Source organism: Genypterus blacodes, unplaced genomic scaffold (assembly GCF_046128005.1).
Source record: "Genypterus blacodes isolate CSIRO-AG114 ecotype Tasmania unplaced genomic scaffold, CSIRO-AGI_Gbla_v1 ptg000040l_1, whole genome shotgun sequence".
Classification (NCBI taxonomy): Eukaryota; Metazoa; Chordata; class Actinopteri; order Ophidiiformes; family Ophidiidae; genus Genypterus; species Genypterus blacodes.
In genome coordinates, this window is record NW_027466853.1 from 2310874 (window position 1) to 2331341 (window position 20468).

At 41.1% G+C, this 20468-nt stretch overlaps 1 protein-coding gene across 1 annotated transcript in view; it reads left to right on the plus strand.

Moving 5' to 3' along the window:
• The window catches only part of ascc3 (activating signal cointegrator 1 complex subunit 3), an 80474-nt gene that overhangs the window by 33265 nt on the left and 26741 nt on the right, over nucleotides 1–20468 (plus strand). The window contains exons 11-17 of the mRNA XM_076148424.1: nucleotides 5157–5321; nucleotides 7940–8116; nucleotides 8303–8374; nucleotides 12343–12477; nucleotides 18571–18762; nucleotides 19001–19225; nucleotides 20179–20298. Coding sequence (XP_076004539.1) covers nucleotides 5157–5321; nucleotides 7940–8116; nucleotides 8303–8374; nucleotides 12343–12477; nucleotides 18571–18762; nucleotides 19001–19225; nucleotides 20179–20298 — 1086 coding nt within the window. The remainder of the gene's footprint in view (nucleotides 1–5156; nucleotides 5322–7939; nucleotides 8117–8302; nucleotides 8375–12342; nucleotides 12478–18570; nucleotides 18763–19000; nucleotides 19226–20178; nucleotides 20299–20468) is intronic.

Here is a 20468-nt window from a genome sequence, read left to right on the forward strand (position 1 = left end):
TTTGCATCGAAATATCCATCTGGGGATAGCAGGAAAAGGCATGCGAAGAGCTACAGCGGAGAGTGCAGACCAGTCAGCAGCGTGTATGGACCAAGCAAGGTGACGGGAATTCAGCTAGCTTTGCTGGTACTTAGTAAATAGTAATAGGCAATAGTAAGGAATGGAAAGCCATTCACAGATGGCGAGTATGCCAAAACATTCATGCTTGATGTGGCCAATGAACTGTTTGATCACTTCTCAAATAAAGACAGGATAATCAAACGAATAAAAGACATGCCTCTGTCTGCAAGAACTGTTCACGATCGTAGCATCATGATGGCAAATTAAGTCGAGGAAACACAAATTAAGGACATAAAAGCCAGGACATACTTTTCTCTTGCTTTAGATGAGTCAACAGATGTTGAGCCATTTATCTCAGTTTAGTGTAATTGTGAGGTATGCTGCAGGTGACACACTGCTTGAGGGAAGTTTAGCTGTTTTGCCAATGAAAGGGTCAACAAGAGGATTTATTCACGTCTTTCATGGAGTTCGCTAAAGAAAAAACTAGCGATGGATAATCTTATTTCTGTGTGTACTGATGGTGCACCCTGTATGTTGGGGAAGAACAAAGGATATGAAGCGCTTCTTTGTGAACATGAAAATAGAGCCATCCTAAGTTTTCATTGCATTCTGCACCAGGGGGCGCTTTGTGCTCAGACGTGTGGTAAGCAGCTTGGTGAGGTGATGTCGCTGGTCATTCAAGTGGTCAACTTTATTGTTGCCCGATCTTTAAACCAGTTTAAAGCTCTGTTAGACGAGGTTGGGAATAATTATCCCGGTCTGTTTTTACACAGCAATGTGCGTTGGTTGTCAAGGGGGAAGGTGCTCAGCCATTTTGCAGCTTGCCTGAGTGAAATCCAGACTTTTTTCGAAATGAAAGGCGTCAAGCATCCTGAGCTAGCCAACACCATCACTATCTCATGGACATAACTGGCCATCTGAACCAGCTCAATGTGAAAATGCAAGGTATTGGAAATACAGTCTTATCCCTTCAACAAGCAGTGTTTGCATTTGAAAGAAGCTGGAACTCTTTCTCACATTGAAACAGGTCGTTTTCTGCACTTTGAAAGCCTGCGACAATTTAGAGATGCATGCTTAGCAAGTGACCCCACTCAACATTTTGATCTCCAGCAGCTAGCTGGCTTTACGTCCAATCTCCTGCAGTCATTCAAAGAGCATTTTAGAGAATTTTGTCTCAGCCACATGAGTGTGCAGTGGACAAAGTCGACCTGACATGCATCCCCGGGGTCTCCATCGGAGACTTTTAGCTGGAAGTTGCTGATCTGAAGGCGTCAGACATGTGGATGAGTAAGTTCGAATCACTTAATGGAGAGTTGGAAAGACTTGCGCGACAGTGAGCAGAGCTGGTGAGGGAACACAAGTGGACAGAAATGAAAAATCTTCCACCTGAAGACCAGCTGATTGTTAACGCTTGGAACAAGCTTCCTGTCACATACCACACAATGCAGTGTGTGAGTATTGCCGTATTGACCATGTTTGGTACATATGCATGTGAGCAGTCTTTCTCGCATCTGAGAAACATTAAGACCAACCTACGCTCGCGTTTAACTGACGGAAGCCTCAACGCCTGCATGAAGCTCAACCTCACCACGTATGAACCAGACTACAAGGCCATCAGCAAAACCATGCAGCACCAGAAGTCGCATTAATAGTGAGACGTATTTAATTTATTATAGGTTAGCTACAGTATAACAACAATATTATAAAGAAGAATAAAGATATGTATTATATATAGCGCATTTATAAGTACTCAGAGATGTGTTATACTTTAAAAATGTATGTCTTACTTGCAGGCATGAAGTTGCATTCAATTTTTTGATTAAATTTCTATATGGCTCACAAGGAAATACATTTGGAAATATTTGGCTTTTACGACTCTCCCAGTCAAAAAGGTTTCCGACCCCTGATCTAGGGAAACACAATTTTCCCTTCTCCAAATTCCTCTAACAGGTGGTATATGTTCTATAGCACCCCCAAGTGGATCTGTTGCGTTCGTCCCTAATCCCAATTCCATTACTTGTTATTCCTTCAGTCACTGTTTTTATAATTGAGATTAATCGGAATATGTCAAACTAAAGTGGCCTACCAGAGACGTTTTTGTGTTTTTACCTTTTCAAGATGCCCAATCTACGAGGTGGTGCAAAAAACCTGCTGTCAAAGAGAGGGGATAGGGTGGTGTGCGTCTGCCTTTCTTTGTCTTTACAGTGATAACTGCAATAAGAGAGGGGAGGATTTTGTTAACAGGAATTCAGGTGTGTTTGGTAGTCCCTTCACAATTGTAAGTAGGATTATAAAAGGGTTTAGTCAAGTCAACTTTATTTGTATTGCAGCCCAATATCACATACAATGACTCAAAGGGAAACAATGTTGCTCAACATCAGGAAAAATCAAGAAATAACTTTCTAACCATATTGTGTTTAGCTGCTCACTCTACATGCAAATGCCCACCCCAGGATGGAGTTCAGTTAACACCACTGTCATGTTATTATGAGTTATGTATAAGGTAGCATTCATTACCTGCACAGCTGTTCAATTACTTTATCACATTCCCACCATATAAAAACATATTTTGTGGCTCAATTTTCAGTGTGGATAATATGTGCCTGGTGATGTCCACACTAGTGATACCACTTAATCACAGATGGGAAACCATTAACCGGCCTCGACTGGCTGTAATGTTGCTAATGGACTAACAGTGCAGTCAGAGGTTTTGTTCCGTTAAGCAATCCAAATGATTTCAAAATCAGTTTCCTCTCTGTCCTCCACCACCTGTGCACTCTCCGCCCTGTCATTGTCCTGGTCTTTCAGTGGTTTTATAAGGGCAATGCTGAAACACAGAGGCTGAGAGGCAGTGTGTAAAAGCATTTTTTGCTATTGCTGGCTTCCCAGCTGTTATCAGTGCTCTTGACTGCAAACATTAGACCCCCATCAGACACTGAAAATGTCAAAATCAAGACAAAAATCACACTGTGGTGTTTGGTGAGTTTAAAATTCCTACCGTTTTCAAATAACATGAACAACATGTGTTGCACAGTAAAAAAAGTTATCTACTGTTAATTTGGTGTGCTTTTTCTATCATGCAGGGAGGGACAGGAGACAACTACCTTTGCCTCCTACATCTTTTCTCTCAATAGCAACAATAGGGAGGCATTGAAGAAATGCTGCCATGTGGATGCCATTATGCAGGTTGATTGCATCATGATAGGCCACTTTTCTTTTTTACCATAAACGTTAGTTGATGACATCAAAGGATGAGCTGCCCCCCTTTTCTTTCACAGGCAGATAAAGGACTTAACAAAATGGGCTGCATTAAAATGATTATGAGTAATACAGATTTTAACAGGAACAGGATGTCTTGTGGTGGAAAAAAGAAATATTAATTTAATTTAATAAATGATCACTGATGATTATCAGCAGGAGGAGGTGGTAGTGAAGTTCTAATGTAGGAGGGCTGTCATTGCTACGGTTCCACCCCCCAACCTCAACCTTCATTGATTTTCTTGAAATATTTAGTGTTGACTTTATTAATGTATGGACTTTGCATGTACTGTGAACAGTGCACCTCTAGCTCCGCCTCATTGCCTTGTTGCTGCCCAGCCATACCTCCAACAAGAATAACAGACATTAGCATTCTAATGTTGTTTTTTTTCTTTTTGCTAACCTGCTTGCAAAATATTTATACAACCAAATGGCTGCCGTTGGATCTCTCAACAACTCATTATCATCTGCTTTACCAATTCAATGAGGCAGTCACAAAGTAATGTCTGTAAAATACTGCCTCAACCATATCAAAGAATGTATTTCTCTATGTATGGATGTTTTCGGGTTTCACCTATCAATTTTGTGCTTATTCATTTTAATGAATGCATACACCAAACTGGCTTATGCCAAATATGTGTGTATAAATCAGCAAATAGTCTGCCTTAATTATTGAATGCATCTCAATGACAGCCAATAATTAAAATTAAAATATTTGGTGATTAAACAAACCCTCCTGCAAATGCTGCAGCTTAACAGTATCGGTTCCTTATGGTGAATATACAGTTTCTCAGAGAAAAAATGGTGTCAAGAAGGGAAGCATTAAACTGCACTTGTTTATCAAAAATACAGCCATAGTCCAACAGCAACTTGTCATTGCTTTAACAGGCTAAAAAAAAAAAAAAAAATATGCACAACCACAGTTGTTGATGTTCTTTTAGGCAATTGATTAATCAATAATAATTAGCAAATTATCAAATAACCCAAAAGTCTATTCTGATGGGGTGTTTTGTTCCCCATAGTGTCACTTAATATGCAGTGTATACTGTATATATTCTTCAGAATCAGTGTTGCATCCACAGGGTTCATTTCAGTGGTGCTGCTATGCATTCATGGAAACGGTGGTATGTTTTCTATTTGTGATGTAATTAGGAAAGCACTTTGGCCTGTTTGCCAAAGCCTCCATTTAAACGAGTCAGTAGTTGGAAGTAGGAGCTTTCGTCTCTGTGAGCACACCGGTCTCTAATGGCTGATAGATTTAAATGCAAACTAGAGAGGATTTAATGAACTGAACTGATTTTTACCGAATGAATCTAATTGGAATTTCCACAGTCCCACCACAGGTTGCTTAAAAGCTCACACACTATTAAATATGCATCCCAGCCTTTTTATTATTTAAATATTTCTTTATTTTCTAAGAAAAACACTTTTTTGCACAAAACTAATAGACACTAAGCAGTTGACAGGAGGAGTTTATTGACCTTTGATAAAAGTGAGATGTGTTGGTGCTGGTGAATGTTATTACTTTAGAAGGAGCCTGGAACCCGACAGAACTGAATATCACAGCGAGGAAAATGCATACTGATACACATCTGCCAAAACATGGCTCACACCAGTGTGCTAATGTAATCAGTGTGAAATGTTGCATGTCTGCTATAAACCTCTCACAAAATGCACCCTTGTATATCTGCAGTCAGTATATTGGGATAATGACATTGTGTGTCAGACTGGTAATTACACTAGTTTTGTGATGGTGATTGACTTTAGTGTGTTGTAGTGGTTATTGAATTTGAATTACACTTGTCCTAAACGGATGGGCTCCTTGTCCTCATGTCCAGATGTTGGTGACCACACCAGAGAAGTGGGACGTTGTGACCAGGAAGAGTGTCGGAGATGTTGCCCTTTCCCAGATTGTACGTCTTCTGATCTTGGATGAAGTCCACCTTCTTCATGAGGACCGAGGACCTGTACTGGAATGCCTGGTGGCCAGGACCATCAGACAGGTTGGTCAAAGTGCCTGCTTGCTTAAATTACATCTGTATATTTATGGTAGAAGTGACCCACAACAGCTCAATGGAAAAATGAACAAAACCGCAGTGTTTTTCCTGGCCCAGCGATTGCTGCCATTTTGGGTCTGAGTGGTGCATTTTTAGGCCTATATAAGGTAAAGATTTAGAGGTAAAGATGGATCAGAACATAAGCAATATATCCTTCAAAAGCCACTTCAAACTAGGGAATGTCAAGATAATAGTTTATACAAATACAAATATCCATCTTCTACTAAATCACATCATCAGAAACTTAAATATTTACACTCAGATATTGATAATAACACACACACAAACCCCACATTTTTTTTTTCTAAATTTCAAAGTTCTTAATCAGCCAGAGAAACCCCTCATCAGTACAAAAATCCAGACTACAACATTAGTCAACTCATGTCTTTATAGTCCATAAACAGGCCTCCTATGCTGAAATGAGGATTTAAGATGTGTCCCTGGAAGGTGTCCATATGATGATACAAATTATTTTTCTTCACAACAAACAAATCCTTGTGTAATGAATGCGCATTTCCTCAAAACAACATGGAGTAAACTCCGGCAATAAAGGAAAAATCAGAAATCAGAAGTCTTCGAACAAAATCATAGTGTGACCTTGTTTCTGGCCGGGAGGTACACCCTGTTGATGAGGTGTCATTCAATGGCATGACAAGTGTTGCCTTGTGTAGAGTCTCCAGTCCTGCCCTCAGTCCTGGCTGTAGTTTATAGGTTTTCTGTACGTTTGTGAATTTTGTTTTTTATATATACTGTATGTGTGTGTGTATGTGTGTATATATGTATAATCTGTGAAAGGCTCATTCATTGATAAATCTAAATAAATGGAATGGTCAGGAAAGATGAGCCAATATCTTTTCGTCCAAGTGGAGTGTAACTTGCAATGGTCTTACATGGGCCTATGCAATTGTCAAAATAAGGTGGCTCACATTAGGATCCTCTTGCTAGGAGCAAAGAGGAGTGGGGCGGGGGGTGCGATGAAGATCTCTACGTGGGGTTAACCACAGGGAAAAACGGTCTATACATGTGACCACTGTTTACTTGGTTCACAGCACCTTTATCTGTCGGTTTAATTGATATCCCTAGAGAAGGGCGGATTGGGTGCTCTGTACACCGTAACAGTCCCAAAGGTTGTGCTTCATAGCACAGGTTGTATGGACCCCTTGACTGCACACTACTGTGTGAATAGACCTGGCTGTGGAAATGCATAAAACATGTCAGCAGACAGTCTAACTCAGCAAAAAATGACCAGTGGATGATCAAGATCAAGATATTTAATAATATTTGGTGCTTTTTCTCATTGATTTAAGATCTAATGATTGCGATTTCAAAAAAAAACCCCAGAAAACTAGATGACTAAGGGGATATCTAGATCCCCTGTTATAGAGACCATAACCCAGGCTGCCTGTCTACTAAGTGGCAACGTAGTACTAGGCCAAAGGAAATAATGGGAAGCGGGCAGTTACTGTCCTAACCTGGAAAAAGTCCCTCCTTGTGGGCATGAAAGCGGCTGCCCCACTTCCCCAGTGGTGGATGATATTTTAAGTTTAAAATGGCACAGCTAAGTTTGACCTTATTTTTTCTCTGAGAATAACAAATACATCCCATTTCTTTTAGAAACAGCTCCACTCCTTTCTCTTGGCCCAACAGTCTGCATTACACTTAATTTGGCCTGCATGTTTTATTGGAAATGTGAGTGTGTTTAGCCATTCATTCATTCTGTGTAAAGAGAAGCAGTGAAAACCTTGATGCATTAGGTAAGGTGGAAAAGAAGAAAGCCTTGCAGGCTGTTTTACTCCTGCAGTCTCATGCACATCTGCAGTATGGACTTTTAACAGCACCGGTGTGACAGTTTAGCGTGCGTCCTGGCCATAGGCAGGGATTGGTTTGGGCTTATCTTGATGGGATAGTTTGACAGGTACTGCATCACATTGAAGGCCTTACCAATCTTCCCTGTCAAATCCAGCAGGAGGCTCACAGATAGTGCCCCTAACCCTCCACCGCATGCTTTTCCTCCTTGCACACATGCTGATATACAAAAAGTTGAATTTTCATTAAGTTTTAAAGAAAAATCCATAAAAGCAAGCATGTGGACAAGACCATAACCCCAACGCTATGCACAGATCACCTTCATTCTGAATATTGTGCTCCTGTTTTTTGAGTGTGACTACATCATGTATCCCAGGATCCACAGAAATCCCATTGAGGTCTGTTGTCATGTTAACGTTCACAGCTCTGCTGCTGAAAAACTTGGTCTATCATCAATCAGACTAAATATATTTCCTATGATTTGCTTCCAGTAGTACATGCATTGTCAATATGTATTTGATATAAAGTCACATGACCTCCATCCACACGCAAACTGAGGATTTTTGCTTGCTTAAAACTGTCGCACACATGGCTTTTTCTTCTGATTCTTATTATAGGCATAATAAACTGTAAATGAAAGCACCTCGTTCCTGAAAAGTAAAAGGCATGTTCTGCAATTCATCCACATTCACTAGCATGATCCTGTATTGTAGTTGTATTATAGGAACATCTTTGATGCTGTGTTGTTGCATTTTTAGGTGGAGTCCACTCAAAGTATGATCAGGATCCTCGGTCTATCAGCCACCCTACCCAACTACCTCGATGTGGCTACGTTTCTTCACGTCAACCCCTATATTGGCCTCTTTTTCTTTGACAGTCACTTCAGACCTGTGCCACTTGGGCAGACCTTTGTAGGCGTCAAATCCACCAACAAGGTAAAACTACACGGATGATTTCATGATATCACCTACCCATTTTTATATGGATGTTTGTTGCATTTTTATAGTACAGGCAAAGAAATGTTAATGGTGTCTCTCTCACTAACAAACTGGATGTATGCACCCCAAGTTAACCATTACTGATGTAAAGCTGCTGTCATTGTGCTTTTATGTGCTCTTCAGATTCAGCAGCTTCATGACATGGAGGAAGTTTGCTATACCAAAGTTCTGGAGCAGATTAAAGCTGGTCATCAGGTGAGGACTCTTCTGCTTCTCCTGCATGTTTGAGCCCTGTAACAATGTCTACATTAAGCTGTTGTGGAGGGTGAAATCATGTGTCAATTCTTGAGAATATTACTCCTATCTCCACTAGGGATGATAGGTGGAATTTCAGTCATTGAAGGGTTGGTTAAATGTTCAGATTCTTTCTCTTCCTTCTTCATTAACATTTCTCAAAGTATAAGATGCCAAACTAAATGGAAAAACACAACAGCATGTGTATCCTATAATGGGCCAACAGTAGGTATCACATAAGATAAGATATCCAGAATAAGAAAATGTCAAGGAAATAAATGTACAAGCTTAATCCTGATACAGATCTGATTTCGAGATTATGGTTGTAAAAATCCATTATTATATTGACTAGAGCAGGGGTGGAGAACCTTTTTTCTACCAAGGGCCATTTTGATTTTTACATCATCCCTCAGGGGCCATACTAAATTATTGAACACAAAACTTCTATTGAAATGTTTAAGACGCACAGTTCACAACCTATTTTTCTGGCCTTTTTTAACTTAATTGAAATAAAATCAGGATCATGACCATTCATTTCATGTTTTTAGCCATTTTTAAATGTATCCATGGTTTTGTTTCTTATTGTTTTAATGCTCTCCATTTTTAAGAATATGTTCCTGTTGGTTTTATATTCACTGATGTTAAGTTGTTTTAGCAGCATTGTCTCCTCAGAATAGGAAAATCCCCCACATGTAGTAGTTTGTAGATATCAAGCAAAGGGAGATCTACCTTTGAGCTCATCATTGCTTTGCAGCTCAATAATTTCAAACTGCAGGTTATCTGGTACATCAGCTGGTTCCACATTGAAAGGTGTTGCAAATATGTTCACTTCATTTGGTTTGCTTTTCAAGTCCTTGAACGTCTCTCCAAAGGCCAGAAGGAGTTTTGCGCATTCATCAGCATATTAAGATGTCACAGCTGGCTTTTGTTCTTGCAGAGTAGGAAAGTGCACAGCGATTCTTCTTTCCACTTGCACTTGCCACAGCTTTAGCTTAGCTTCAAATGATTTCATTTGAGAAAAGAGAGCTGAGAAGCTGGTTAGGACCTTCAGCTCTGAGAGGTACTTGGTAATGTCCACCATGAAAGCCAAATCCAGTTTAGCATGTTTCAAGCTGTAATGACGCACAATGTTAACTTTTTTCATAATAGCCAGCGCATCCCCACAAACTAGGCACACAGGCTTGCTTTTCACTTCCACAAAAAAGTCTTTTATCCATTTGTCTTGGAGAGAACGACATTCCGCATCAACTTTTCGTTTCTTGGTCGCCACGTTTCACTACCTGTCAATCACTGATGGCAGGTACGACATGCAATGACAGTTACGCTCTGTTGTGTCCAATGACTCTGACCTTGACCTTGGCCTAGAAAGACAGACATCCGCCCGTTTTATCACAAGGTGAATTAATTGCTCTCTGGAAATTATTTAAATCTAAGTCTTAAATATTTAAGTATATATGTTTTTTTGTGTTTATGTATTGCCTCGCGGGCCAGATCAAATGGCCTCACGGGCCGTATACGGCGTGCGGGCCGGACTTCCCCCCTGGACTAGAGCAAAGCACCGTTCAGACCCTTATGCTTTCCCTTAAGCCATGCAGTATATGTCAGCAGAATGCTAGGTTGGTTCCAGCATGGGGTCCAAGTAACAATGCTGGCTAGTGCTGGCATGGGTCTGTTGTGCATGGGCGAAGGAACCATGCCAGCACAATTACGCCTCTCTGACTAAAGACAAAATGGTTCAATGAGGCTTTTGTAGGTCCTGATGGTATATGAAGCCCCATTACCAATTGTGAAAGGACTAGAGATAATCAATAAGCAACTTCAGAGGCAGCTGAGAATGCCACCAAGCTTTACTTCTATCTTGTTCTTTATTAGAGAGGCATTCATCAAAACAGGACCTGATTAGAAATGGTCAGCCTATGGTTTAGTGGCCCTAGTGGCTCTACTGCTCAAGGGTATCATCAGGTCCAATGCATAGAAAGGCAAGGACTGGGTACTATCCACTTCCAGCAGTGTGGGAGACAAGCCTAAGGGGAAAAGGGACCATGGTTCAGACAGAAGTAAGGACTTTGGGGGAAGAGGGAGGAAGTCAAAGCAAAGTCAAGACCCATTGTCAAGGATTATCAACAAAGTACCACAGCCAACAACCTCAAACAAACATCACAAACGCATACATTTATGTAATAATCCTCAAACCAAGCATCATACAGACCCATCAGAGGTATTCATTGTAGTCAGTAAATGACTTTGATTTTGGAAAATGTGTTCTATAATTTCTTTCCAGGAACAGCTGCTAACAGAATTACCACAAACCATAAAACGGTTCATGCGGTTTCATTGTTCATGATTTCCACCTGACCATAACCTCATATTGTCTTGGAGTTGAAATGAGTCAGACATGTTGATTTTCACATCCTGCAACTAAACGACCGTGGCTTATTTTGAACATGATGGAGTAAACGCACGTTTTCCCCAAAATATATTTCTCTACTGCATTTCTGGATGATTTAAAGATGATGTTAACCCATTCCAACATGGAAAACCAGGTATTACACCAAAATAACACCTACAAACACAACCAATTCGATTCTTCGTGAGCATTTTAAATTTTTATAACAAATGTACAAAGAAGAGCTATGTAGCACAAACAAACTCCACAAGCCCAACAATGTTCACTGCACATTATTATAACCCATTATTCTGTCTGTGTGTGTGTTCACATGAACCTGTGTTGCTTGAACATTTCCCTTGGTCTTTCCCTCCACTTCTTCACTTTGTGGCTCACTCATACACAAACGCATAAGTTATGATCATCAATTTGTGCAAGTGCAGATCATAGTGAAATCTTGATTTACTTATCTCAAAAACATGAAAGGCTAGCTGGATCCTACTGTGGCCAGACGCATCCCACCACCTGAGAACTCTCTCCTTATCCAGTTTGATTTTCCTTTGAACATGCATTACCGCAGTCCTGAGAGTCGTTCATTGGACATGCAGTGAGGCATGCAGGGAGGCAGTGGCTCAGTGGGCAGAGCTTCCGCTTGGGAACCGGAGGGTTGCCGGTTCAAGCCCCTGCCGAGGCGCCCCTGAGCAAGGCACCGAATCCTCAATTGCTCCCCCCTCTGCGAAGGGTGGTAATGTAATGTAAGTCGCTTTGGATAAAAGCGGCTGCCAAATGATCGTAATGTAATCTAATGCTGGCCCTGAGCCGGGATGGGGAGCAACATCATTTTTATTTTTCTCTTGCTCGTTTTTACAATACAACATTCATGCACTCAGGCAGGATGGGCAAGAAAAAACAATGTGGGCTAACATTAACTTTATATGGCATTAATCACAACATTATTTCAGGTCATATCCAACCAACAATAATTTAACTTAACAATGTTTTGGCTATACTGATGCTCTGGATAATCTTCTTTTGAAAGTTTCTCAGCAGTAATGGTACGGTAGGTAATGTGAGACTACCTTCATCATCATCAGCTCGCTGGCTGATATGTCAGTTTGCATGTCAGTATCTGTTCCTGATGTGCAGGCTGGCTCCTTTCATAGTTTGTCCATGCCATGCCGTTGTCTAAGTACAGTCCATTTGCCACTTACCATGTCTGTTACTCTATTGTGTCTTCTTCTTCGCCACAGCACATATTTCCTCATAATGCCTTAACTTCACAGTTGTGGGGCTACAGTAAGGCTCGTGAGATTCCCTGGTATAAAAGTTCACAAAGAAGCTGCACAGATCCAAAAAGCTTGGACAGTGTAACATGGAATGGTGTTGTGATTGCATTGTTAATGACATATTTGAATCTGTAAAATATGATTAAAAATGTTCGTCATATCTCTGTTGATCCAATGTCTACAGAGGCTGAGCCTCCCTGCAGAATGAGGAGTTGTTTTGATATAATTTCATGATTCTTCTTGTGTGTGTGTCTCAGGTGATGGTGTTTGTTCACGCTCGTAATGCTACGGTGAGGACGGCCATGGGACTGATTGAAATGGCAAAGAATCATGGGGAGATCTCCTTCTTTCAACCAGACCAGGGTCCAGATTACGGCCAGTGTGAGAAACAGGTGAACAATTCATTTTTTAAGTGCAGGAATTACATTTTATTCATTACACTGCGTTCAATCACAGGCACCTTTGGTAACATTTACACTGATCTGCAGTCTTATTGTTAATACTCATTAGACCATCACCCTTAAAGAAAAGTAGATTCTTAGAAATTTCAGAAATGCTGACATGAATCATTTTCAAAAGAAGAATTCAGATCAGCAACTACAATAAACATTTGGTGCAGGGTATTGCTGTTAAAGGAGCTTCTACTTCTTCAGTGAAAGACAAGCTTGTCATACTTTTACCATCCTAAACTGGCAATGAGTAATTTATACTGTGTGTGTGTGTGTGTGTGTGTGTGTGTGTGTGTGTGTGTGTGTGTGTGTGTGTGTGTGTGTGTGTGTGTGTGTGTGTGTCTAATTAATGGTCTCTGTGCTGTGTGTGCTACATTCTTCCTCAGAGGGCGGCTACTCAGAATCACACTCCCATATTTAAATCTCCTGCAACAGAAGGCGGAGTGATAAATTTAGTAACCTTTCCTTTGGCTCCCTGGGGCTGAGCCAAGATAGATGTGCCCCTAATTTTCCCTCTATTTAAAATGGAATATATACGTATACAAGTCAGATCACTTCCCATGCTTTCTAAAGCTGGCATTAGAGACACTAAAAACACTCCGTTCTGGCCTGGTTCCACTTTGAAATAGGACTTTTTATAAACATCTGTCCCTATATGTCTGTAGATTTCTCTCAGCGTATTTGCAATATCTGCATGTTAATTCACTGCTAGCTGCTATGTGTGTCTTCCAACATGATGAGCATTATCCACTCCATTAGTCCATCCCTCTTAAATTCCTGTTAGTGTAGCCTGCTCTGGTGGAGTAAGGGGCATCAGGCTGATCCCACTCGTAGCCCACACACAGCTAATGCACTGCTTATTTGCACTGGAAATTGGCTCACATTAATATTTATAGGTATTTTTAATCTCCAATATGCATATGCAGCGGAATAAAGCACCCCCAGGGTCAGCCATACAATTTAGCATTTATTTATCCAGCTTTAAAAGGGAGAATTGATTCCACCGTCTTTTTCTCTCTCCTAATGCTTTTTAATTGGCTTTGTTGCTGGTTGGAGAGGCTGTCAGTCAAGCTTAGATCTCTTAACACACCCACTTGAATAAATTGTTCTTAAATACTGTTTTGGTGAACTTGATTAGAAAGTGCTGTTGAGTAAAAAAGTGAAAACATTCAGACAACACTTCCAAGTCCAATTTCATAACATTCATACGTTTTTATTAGAAAAAAGTGTGAACATCGCTGTCAGACATATTTTCCATCAAAGTGAAATTCTCTGTACTGGCATTTAGCTTGGAGGTGTTTAGGTTCAGCAGGATCCTCAGAAACCCAGGATCCTACCTGTGTGTTCAGACAGACCATCCCAGCCCTATTTCTGATTCTACCGAACAATTGAAATCATTCATCTGTACTTTCTTGTCAGAGGGCCACGGCACGAGTACGCTGGATTCAAATGCACGACTCCACGACGGGGTTCAAATAACAAAAATATCCTTTACTCAAAATTAACAAGGCTTTACAAAAATATACATGACACCAAAAACTAGACTAGACGCAATACTTGGACTTGACACTCAACTTAACCAGACTTTACAAGACAAACTGACACGGGACAAGGGGAGACATAGGCTACTTATACATGAGGTACGGAGACACAGGTGACAACAATCAAGGGCGGGGCAGACGATCACAGAAGCGGGAAAACACACAAAGGAAGGAAGTGAAGTGACATGACATTTCTTTGGTATTTGGAGCTCTAGGGCAGATCATTTGAGTTGCTTTGCTTATTTGAGTTAAAAAGGCTTATAAATGTTTTGTGTGTGTGTGTGTGTGTGCGTGTGTGTGTGTGTGTGTGTGTGTGTGTGTGTGTGTGTGTGTGTGTGTGTAAAAGTGAAGTTCAAAAAGTTTAAAAACTACGCAAATCAGCAAATCACTGATTTACATTATGATACTGCTTAAGAATATCTTGTAATAGAGATTCCTGACAAAGAGGAGCATTTGCATTCATTTGAACTTTTAGCCAAAGATGGTAGGGGGGTAACTGTAGAAATAGCATTTATTTTTCATGTTCTAATTTGATCTTTTTGTGTTCTGAGTAAATGGCATCTCAGTATTTCTGCAGTTTCATTGCCTGCTTTTGAAAATGATGAAAGATAAATTCAATTTGCTTATGTTGTTGTTGTTTTGGTTTTTTTAATCAGCCTGAAATTCGTCTTTCTGTTTTTAATCAGCTGAGATGTGTTGTAGTATATGAATGGGAAAAGATGGACTGCCGTCTAATCAAAATAACAACGTGAGCATTTCCTGTCTTGACTGCTGTGCTGGACTCTCCTCATACAATGCTGCATTTAAAGCCATTCTGACTTTCATTGGCTTGTCCTCATCTCCTCCTGCCTCATCTCCCTTCGCCTCCTCCACTCTCCAACCTCACTTTCACCCTTTTCTTATATCCACGTCTCATAAATGTATGCATTTTGCTTGGTTCTAGATCATAAAATAAATCTACCATGGAGGCTAAGAGACCCCCTGTGGTCCCATGGGTCCATTACACTGATGGTTTTACCGTCGTATTGTGAATCTCAATAATAATACTCAAGGATTTACATAACATGCAGGCAACTGGAAGTAAGAATGTCTTTATTTAAGAAAGCTGTTAAATTTGTGATGAAGCTCTGTAGAGATGTTCAGACTTTGTACTGCTGGTCTCTTGTGTCACTGTGATGCTCATGAGCGCAAAGCCTCCTGGGACTTCACAGCAGCACCAGAGTAACTCATTAATGTCTCTCTCTGCTTTCATTCGGTACTATTTTTAAACGGCTTCTCCACCATTTGTCCTTTCGTGGTGTCAGAATTGTGACAGTCTGCCTCAGTCCTTAGACAAATCAACATTTATGAGCCAAGCCTCAAAAGCTGACGGAGGTATTACACAGTGGAACGACAAACACACACCTACGGCACGGGGCACAAAAGCTCCTTTAAATAGCAACAACACAATGTCATTGTGGAATAGCTGGAGCTTAAGAAGCGTTTCAGTTGAAACGGTCACACAGTTACTCCCAACAGCTCAACTGCAAGAGCAAATCACTGATATTATGTACTTCCTGTTTGCCGTCACAGGGAATCAGGCTTGAGGTCTGTGATCTGGATATCCAAGAATTTTCAGATCTCTGTCAAATGATATGTGGATACTGTTAAATGTGTCACAGGTGCTCCTATAGAAAAGAACCTCAGAAATATTGAGAATCACATGGTGGTAAAACACAATGGAATCATAATGTGACAGAAAAGTGGAAAAGAGTGGGTGTGTGTGGCAGCTTGTCCCCCCACTCTTTCCTACGGGTTAGAAATCTGTGGGTTAGGACCAAATATTATGACTGAAAATGCCTAAATCAATAAAGTCAATGATAACCTACCTGACCTGATAAACAATCCATTCCTGGCCCACGAGCTCTGATTTGATCCTGAAGATTAAACAAATCCCTATTCCCTCTTTTCTCCATCAAGTAACCTGCATGCTTTCTGTTGTGACAACTGCATTGTTTGAGTGTCCGGGTCTCATATGTGTCTCTCAGATGTTAGTGTTCTGAACTGTCAACGCTTTTATAGTGGAAATGCTAAAGTAAAAAGAATCTTTAAGATAAGATAAGATCAGAAAAAACTTTATTCATCCGAGGGAAATTGCTGTGCAAGACAAAAACGTGCAAGAAAGTACAACCTAAGAGCAGATCAAGTTCCCCTTTACACAGATGCTATAGTTGGTTTCCTAAATGTGATTGGTGCTGTTAATATAACACAAATATCAGTGTCAACACCAACAGACATAAACATGTTTACCAAAACAGGAAATTCTCTAAATATTCAGGTACTTTGTGATGCACAGCACCTGATCACCAGCATCAACAACCAAACACCCAGGCTCTTCACATGATTCCTTTATTCTCTGCTCTTCCTAACTAGAACATAACATAGAAACAGTGGAGGGAGAATGCTTGCTTGTCTACATACATTTCAAAGTGTCTATGGTGTTTATTCATTACTCTCAAATATCAATTTGACAAAAACTCAATCATACCATGGTAATTGGTGACAGCATAATGTGCATTCAAATGGATGACTGGTATATCAGTGTGCTTCTCCTATCATACAGCTTCTGACAAGATTGACTTTACAGGTTGGTGCTTGTTTCAAAGAGCGGGACAGGAAACATGGAAATCTTTTAAATGAAGCAGTCTTGCATGTGCACCCCACTTAATTCACCCGTAGTGATTAGGTGACTCATCTCCTCCAATAAAATAAGCAGTTGTTGGTTATACCAAGGTCTATTTTGTAAGCCCTCTGCGATGGTTCATATGAGTTGTGATGTTGGCTGATGTTCTCAACAGTCCAGCTGTGATAGAAGATGAATGGAGCTGGCAGCCGGCTGCCTGAGCACACGGCCATCTCTGCGGGGTGTCGGGACCTAATGGCTGCTGATTGGGAGCTTAGGTTGCTGCCATCTCAAATAAAGCCATTGCACAGCAGACACCAGCGCTCACTCACCTTAGATTAGATGCTAGGGATGTGACTGTAACACACTCTGACACCTCAAAGCAGGTGCCTTCAGTTGCAATTCAACTTACCCTGACATGGATCTGAGGAGCAAAAGGTAGAGTCTGGCCCTGAAGATTCCCACCACACAAGCTTCTGCTCTGTCTTTAATGCGCGATTGCTTTTCGTCACTTTCCTCACTGTAACACTTTCTGGGGACACAATCTCAAAAGATGTGGACCCAGTAGACTCGCCCAGAAATTCTGATGATAAACAACAGTAAACAGCAAACTTGTGATTTGTTTTTAGTTCATTTGTAGTTTAATTCAGCCCAAGGCTCCAGACCAAAGATTGGAATAGATGTCACAGCAAAGTCCGATGCATCCTGTCAGGAGGGAAAAGGAATTTTTCCAGTATAGTTTCCACCTGGTAGGAGGGGCAGGACTGACAAAATGCTACCACACTACAGTGGAGCTTTGGCCAATCAAAATGTCTCAGGAGCCAGTCTTGGGTCTCCCTGATGCCTAAACGCCCTGCCTAGGCTGTTTCATGGGCCAGCTTTAAATCATCCTCACCATGCAAAAACCTGCTCCACTCCTCAGTGGCAGGTGAATCGGCTGGGCTCCATATCCGTATTAATACATTGTTGTTCAAATAATGTGTCCTCATAATGGTAGTAGAAGTAGTAGTAATCAACTTGGTTAAAATGAATCTTTGATTAGATTATTGGGTAAGGAGGTGCAGCAACTAAATGTATTTCTATGAACTTCTGGCAGAGTTGTGTTTCATCAGCATAGGAGTGGTATGAGATGATTGCTGTGAGTGATTTGGTCTATATTAAGGGGTCCGTGTCCTGAACCTTGAGGTACCCAAGTGGACAAGCAGTGCAATTTAGTCACTTTCCCCCTCTATGACACTGTAAAAGTGGGATGTCATACCAGCAGAGAGCAGATCTTTAGAGGCCAAGCTTAGGAAGAGTGGAGAGGAGGATTATGTGGTTTACTGTGTCAAAGGCAGCCAATAGGCCAAGCAGCATGAGAGCTGAGTATTGACCAGCACCTCTCGCTGATCAGTGTTTCCAGTACAGACAGGAGAGCAGTTCCGGCAGAATGACCTCCCCTTGAATCCGAAGGGGTTGTCATCATGTGTATTGTGAAGACTGCACACTCACAGTTGGGTTTAGTTTGGGTTTTTTGAGCAGTGGACACACACAACCTCTCTTGAATGCAGTATGGGGTACCTCTGTTGTGAATGAGTTCATTTATGTGTGCCACTGCAGTGGACCCAATGGCCTGCAGCAGGTTGGAGGGTATGCGACCAGAGGAAAGATGGTGATGACTCCTCCTTTTCTTCAGGCCTAGACCTCAAAGTTAACAGGGTACAACATAATGGACCCATCTTGGATGTCTCTTTCCTCTCTAACACAGAGCAGGGCGGAGAGATTCAACGTGGCAAACCTGAGCCAGGTGTCTGTCAGTTATATCTAACGGCTCCCTACCCCCACCTCTTTCAGATCCAGCGCTCCAGAAACAAGCAGATGAAAGAGATGTTCCCAGAGGGCTTTGGGATCCATCATGCTGGCATGCTGCGGCCTGACCGAAGCCTGATGGAGAGCCTTTTCTCCAAAGGGTACCTCAAAGTGCTGGTCTGCACTGCCACCCTGGCCTGGGGAGTCAATCTACCAGCCCACGCCGTCATCATCAAGGTCTTTTTCTTATTGCTTGCTTGTTTATTATGTTTTTTCCCATTAAGTACCGTTATATACTTTTGTCAGGTTGAAAAAACTAAACATATAAAATGTGATTATCTTCTCAAACGTAGAAGAATAATGTGAAAACCAAATAAATGGTATTTATTGCAGTCTATTATCTGTCATGCTGTAGGTTCTATTTGCTCAGAGATGTTGGTCCTCTGAAAGGTTTCTGTCTCATCTGTGTTAACAGGGCACTCAGATCTATGATGCCAAGCGTGGTACTCTGGTGGATTTGGGCATCCTGGATGTTATGCAGATCTTTGGCCGAGCTGGTCGCCCCCAGTTTGACAAGTATGGTGAGGGTACCATCATCACCACCCACGACAAGCTGAGCTACTACCTGACCCTGCTTACCCAGCAGAACCCCATAGAGAGTCAGTTTCAGAGCTGTCTGGCTGACAACCTTAATGCTGAGGTCAGTATGACAGAACACCACACACTTCTCTGAATTCCTGGAGGTCTCGTTTAGAAAACTTCTCTCTTTCTCCTGCCATTCCAATGTCAATGTGTCTACATTGTCCTGAAGTAACTCAAATAAAATTCAGTTAAACCATCTAATAAGTATTTTTCCAGTGCTATCACCTCAGATTTGGTGGAACCTCATTTAAATCCTCACCACAGATCCTCATGTCTGTTGAGAAGGCTATCTTACACCACACACTTTTTTTTTTACATTTTGCTAAAGTAAAGCTCCTCCATCCGGTGTCTCATTTTCAGATTCCACCTCAGTGCTGTAGGTTTCTAAAAGGCTAGTTTGCTGCGACAGTAAGGAACTACAGTAGGAGTAGTTCCTTACTGTCGCCTTATTTCGTTGAATTTTCTTTTTAACTTGCGCATTTTAAATTCTTTTTTTTTTAAATTAGCAGTAAGCCAAACAACAACAAACTGTTATCTCCCTCAAATTTACTGCAATAACACGTAAACAAAAATCATCTTATTATGAAAGGACCTTCACACATTGTGAAGCTTCACACAAGCTTCACCTTTTTTGCTTCTATATAATAAAGCAATGACAATGAAGTGATCACTGCTGTTCTAGATTTGACCCTCTTATGGTAACCTCTCAATTCATTACCACTGCCAGGGCGGATATGTTTTTGATTTGTTAGTTTGGGTGGGGGCATAGCTGGTGAAAGATCCGTTGACATTTTGGTGCTGAACCAAATGAATATGATCTGAAAAGGTTGTGAAATAGAACATTTTTTGTATATTTTTGTTACATTTTTAATCCATACTAGGATGAAAACAGACCAGCTTTTCTGCTCAGGACTGCAGGTTTTTAAATGTTCACTAGGTGGCAGCAGAGACTCATCATGGTTGTGCTAAGCCTATTAGTGTTTTCCCTCTGTCCTTGTTCCTGTTACTCAGATTGCTCTGGGAACTGTTACCAATGTGGATGAGGGGGTGAAGTGGCTCAGTTACACATACCTCTATGTCCGCATGAGGGCCAACCCACTGGTGTATGGCATCAACTACAAAACCATTCAGGTCAGTGCTGCAAGTTGCTCCTTGTTCACTTCCAGTTCCTCAATACTGCTCTCAAACTGAATTACTGAATTACTATTATTTTTTTTTTCATACATCTGTAATATTCTGTGTGTGTGTGTGTGTCTGTCTGTCTGTCTGTCTGTCTGTCTGTCTGTCTGTCTGTCTGTCTG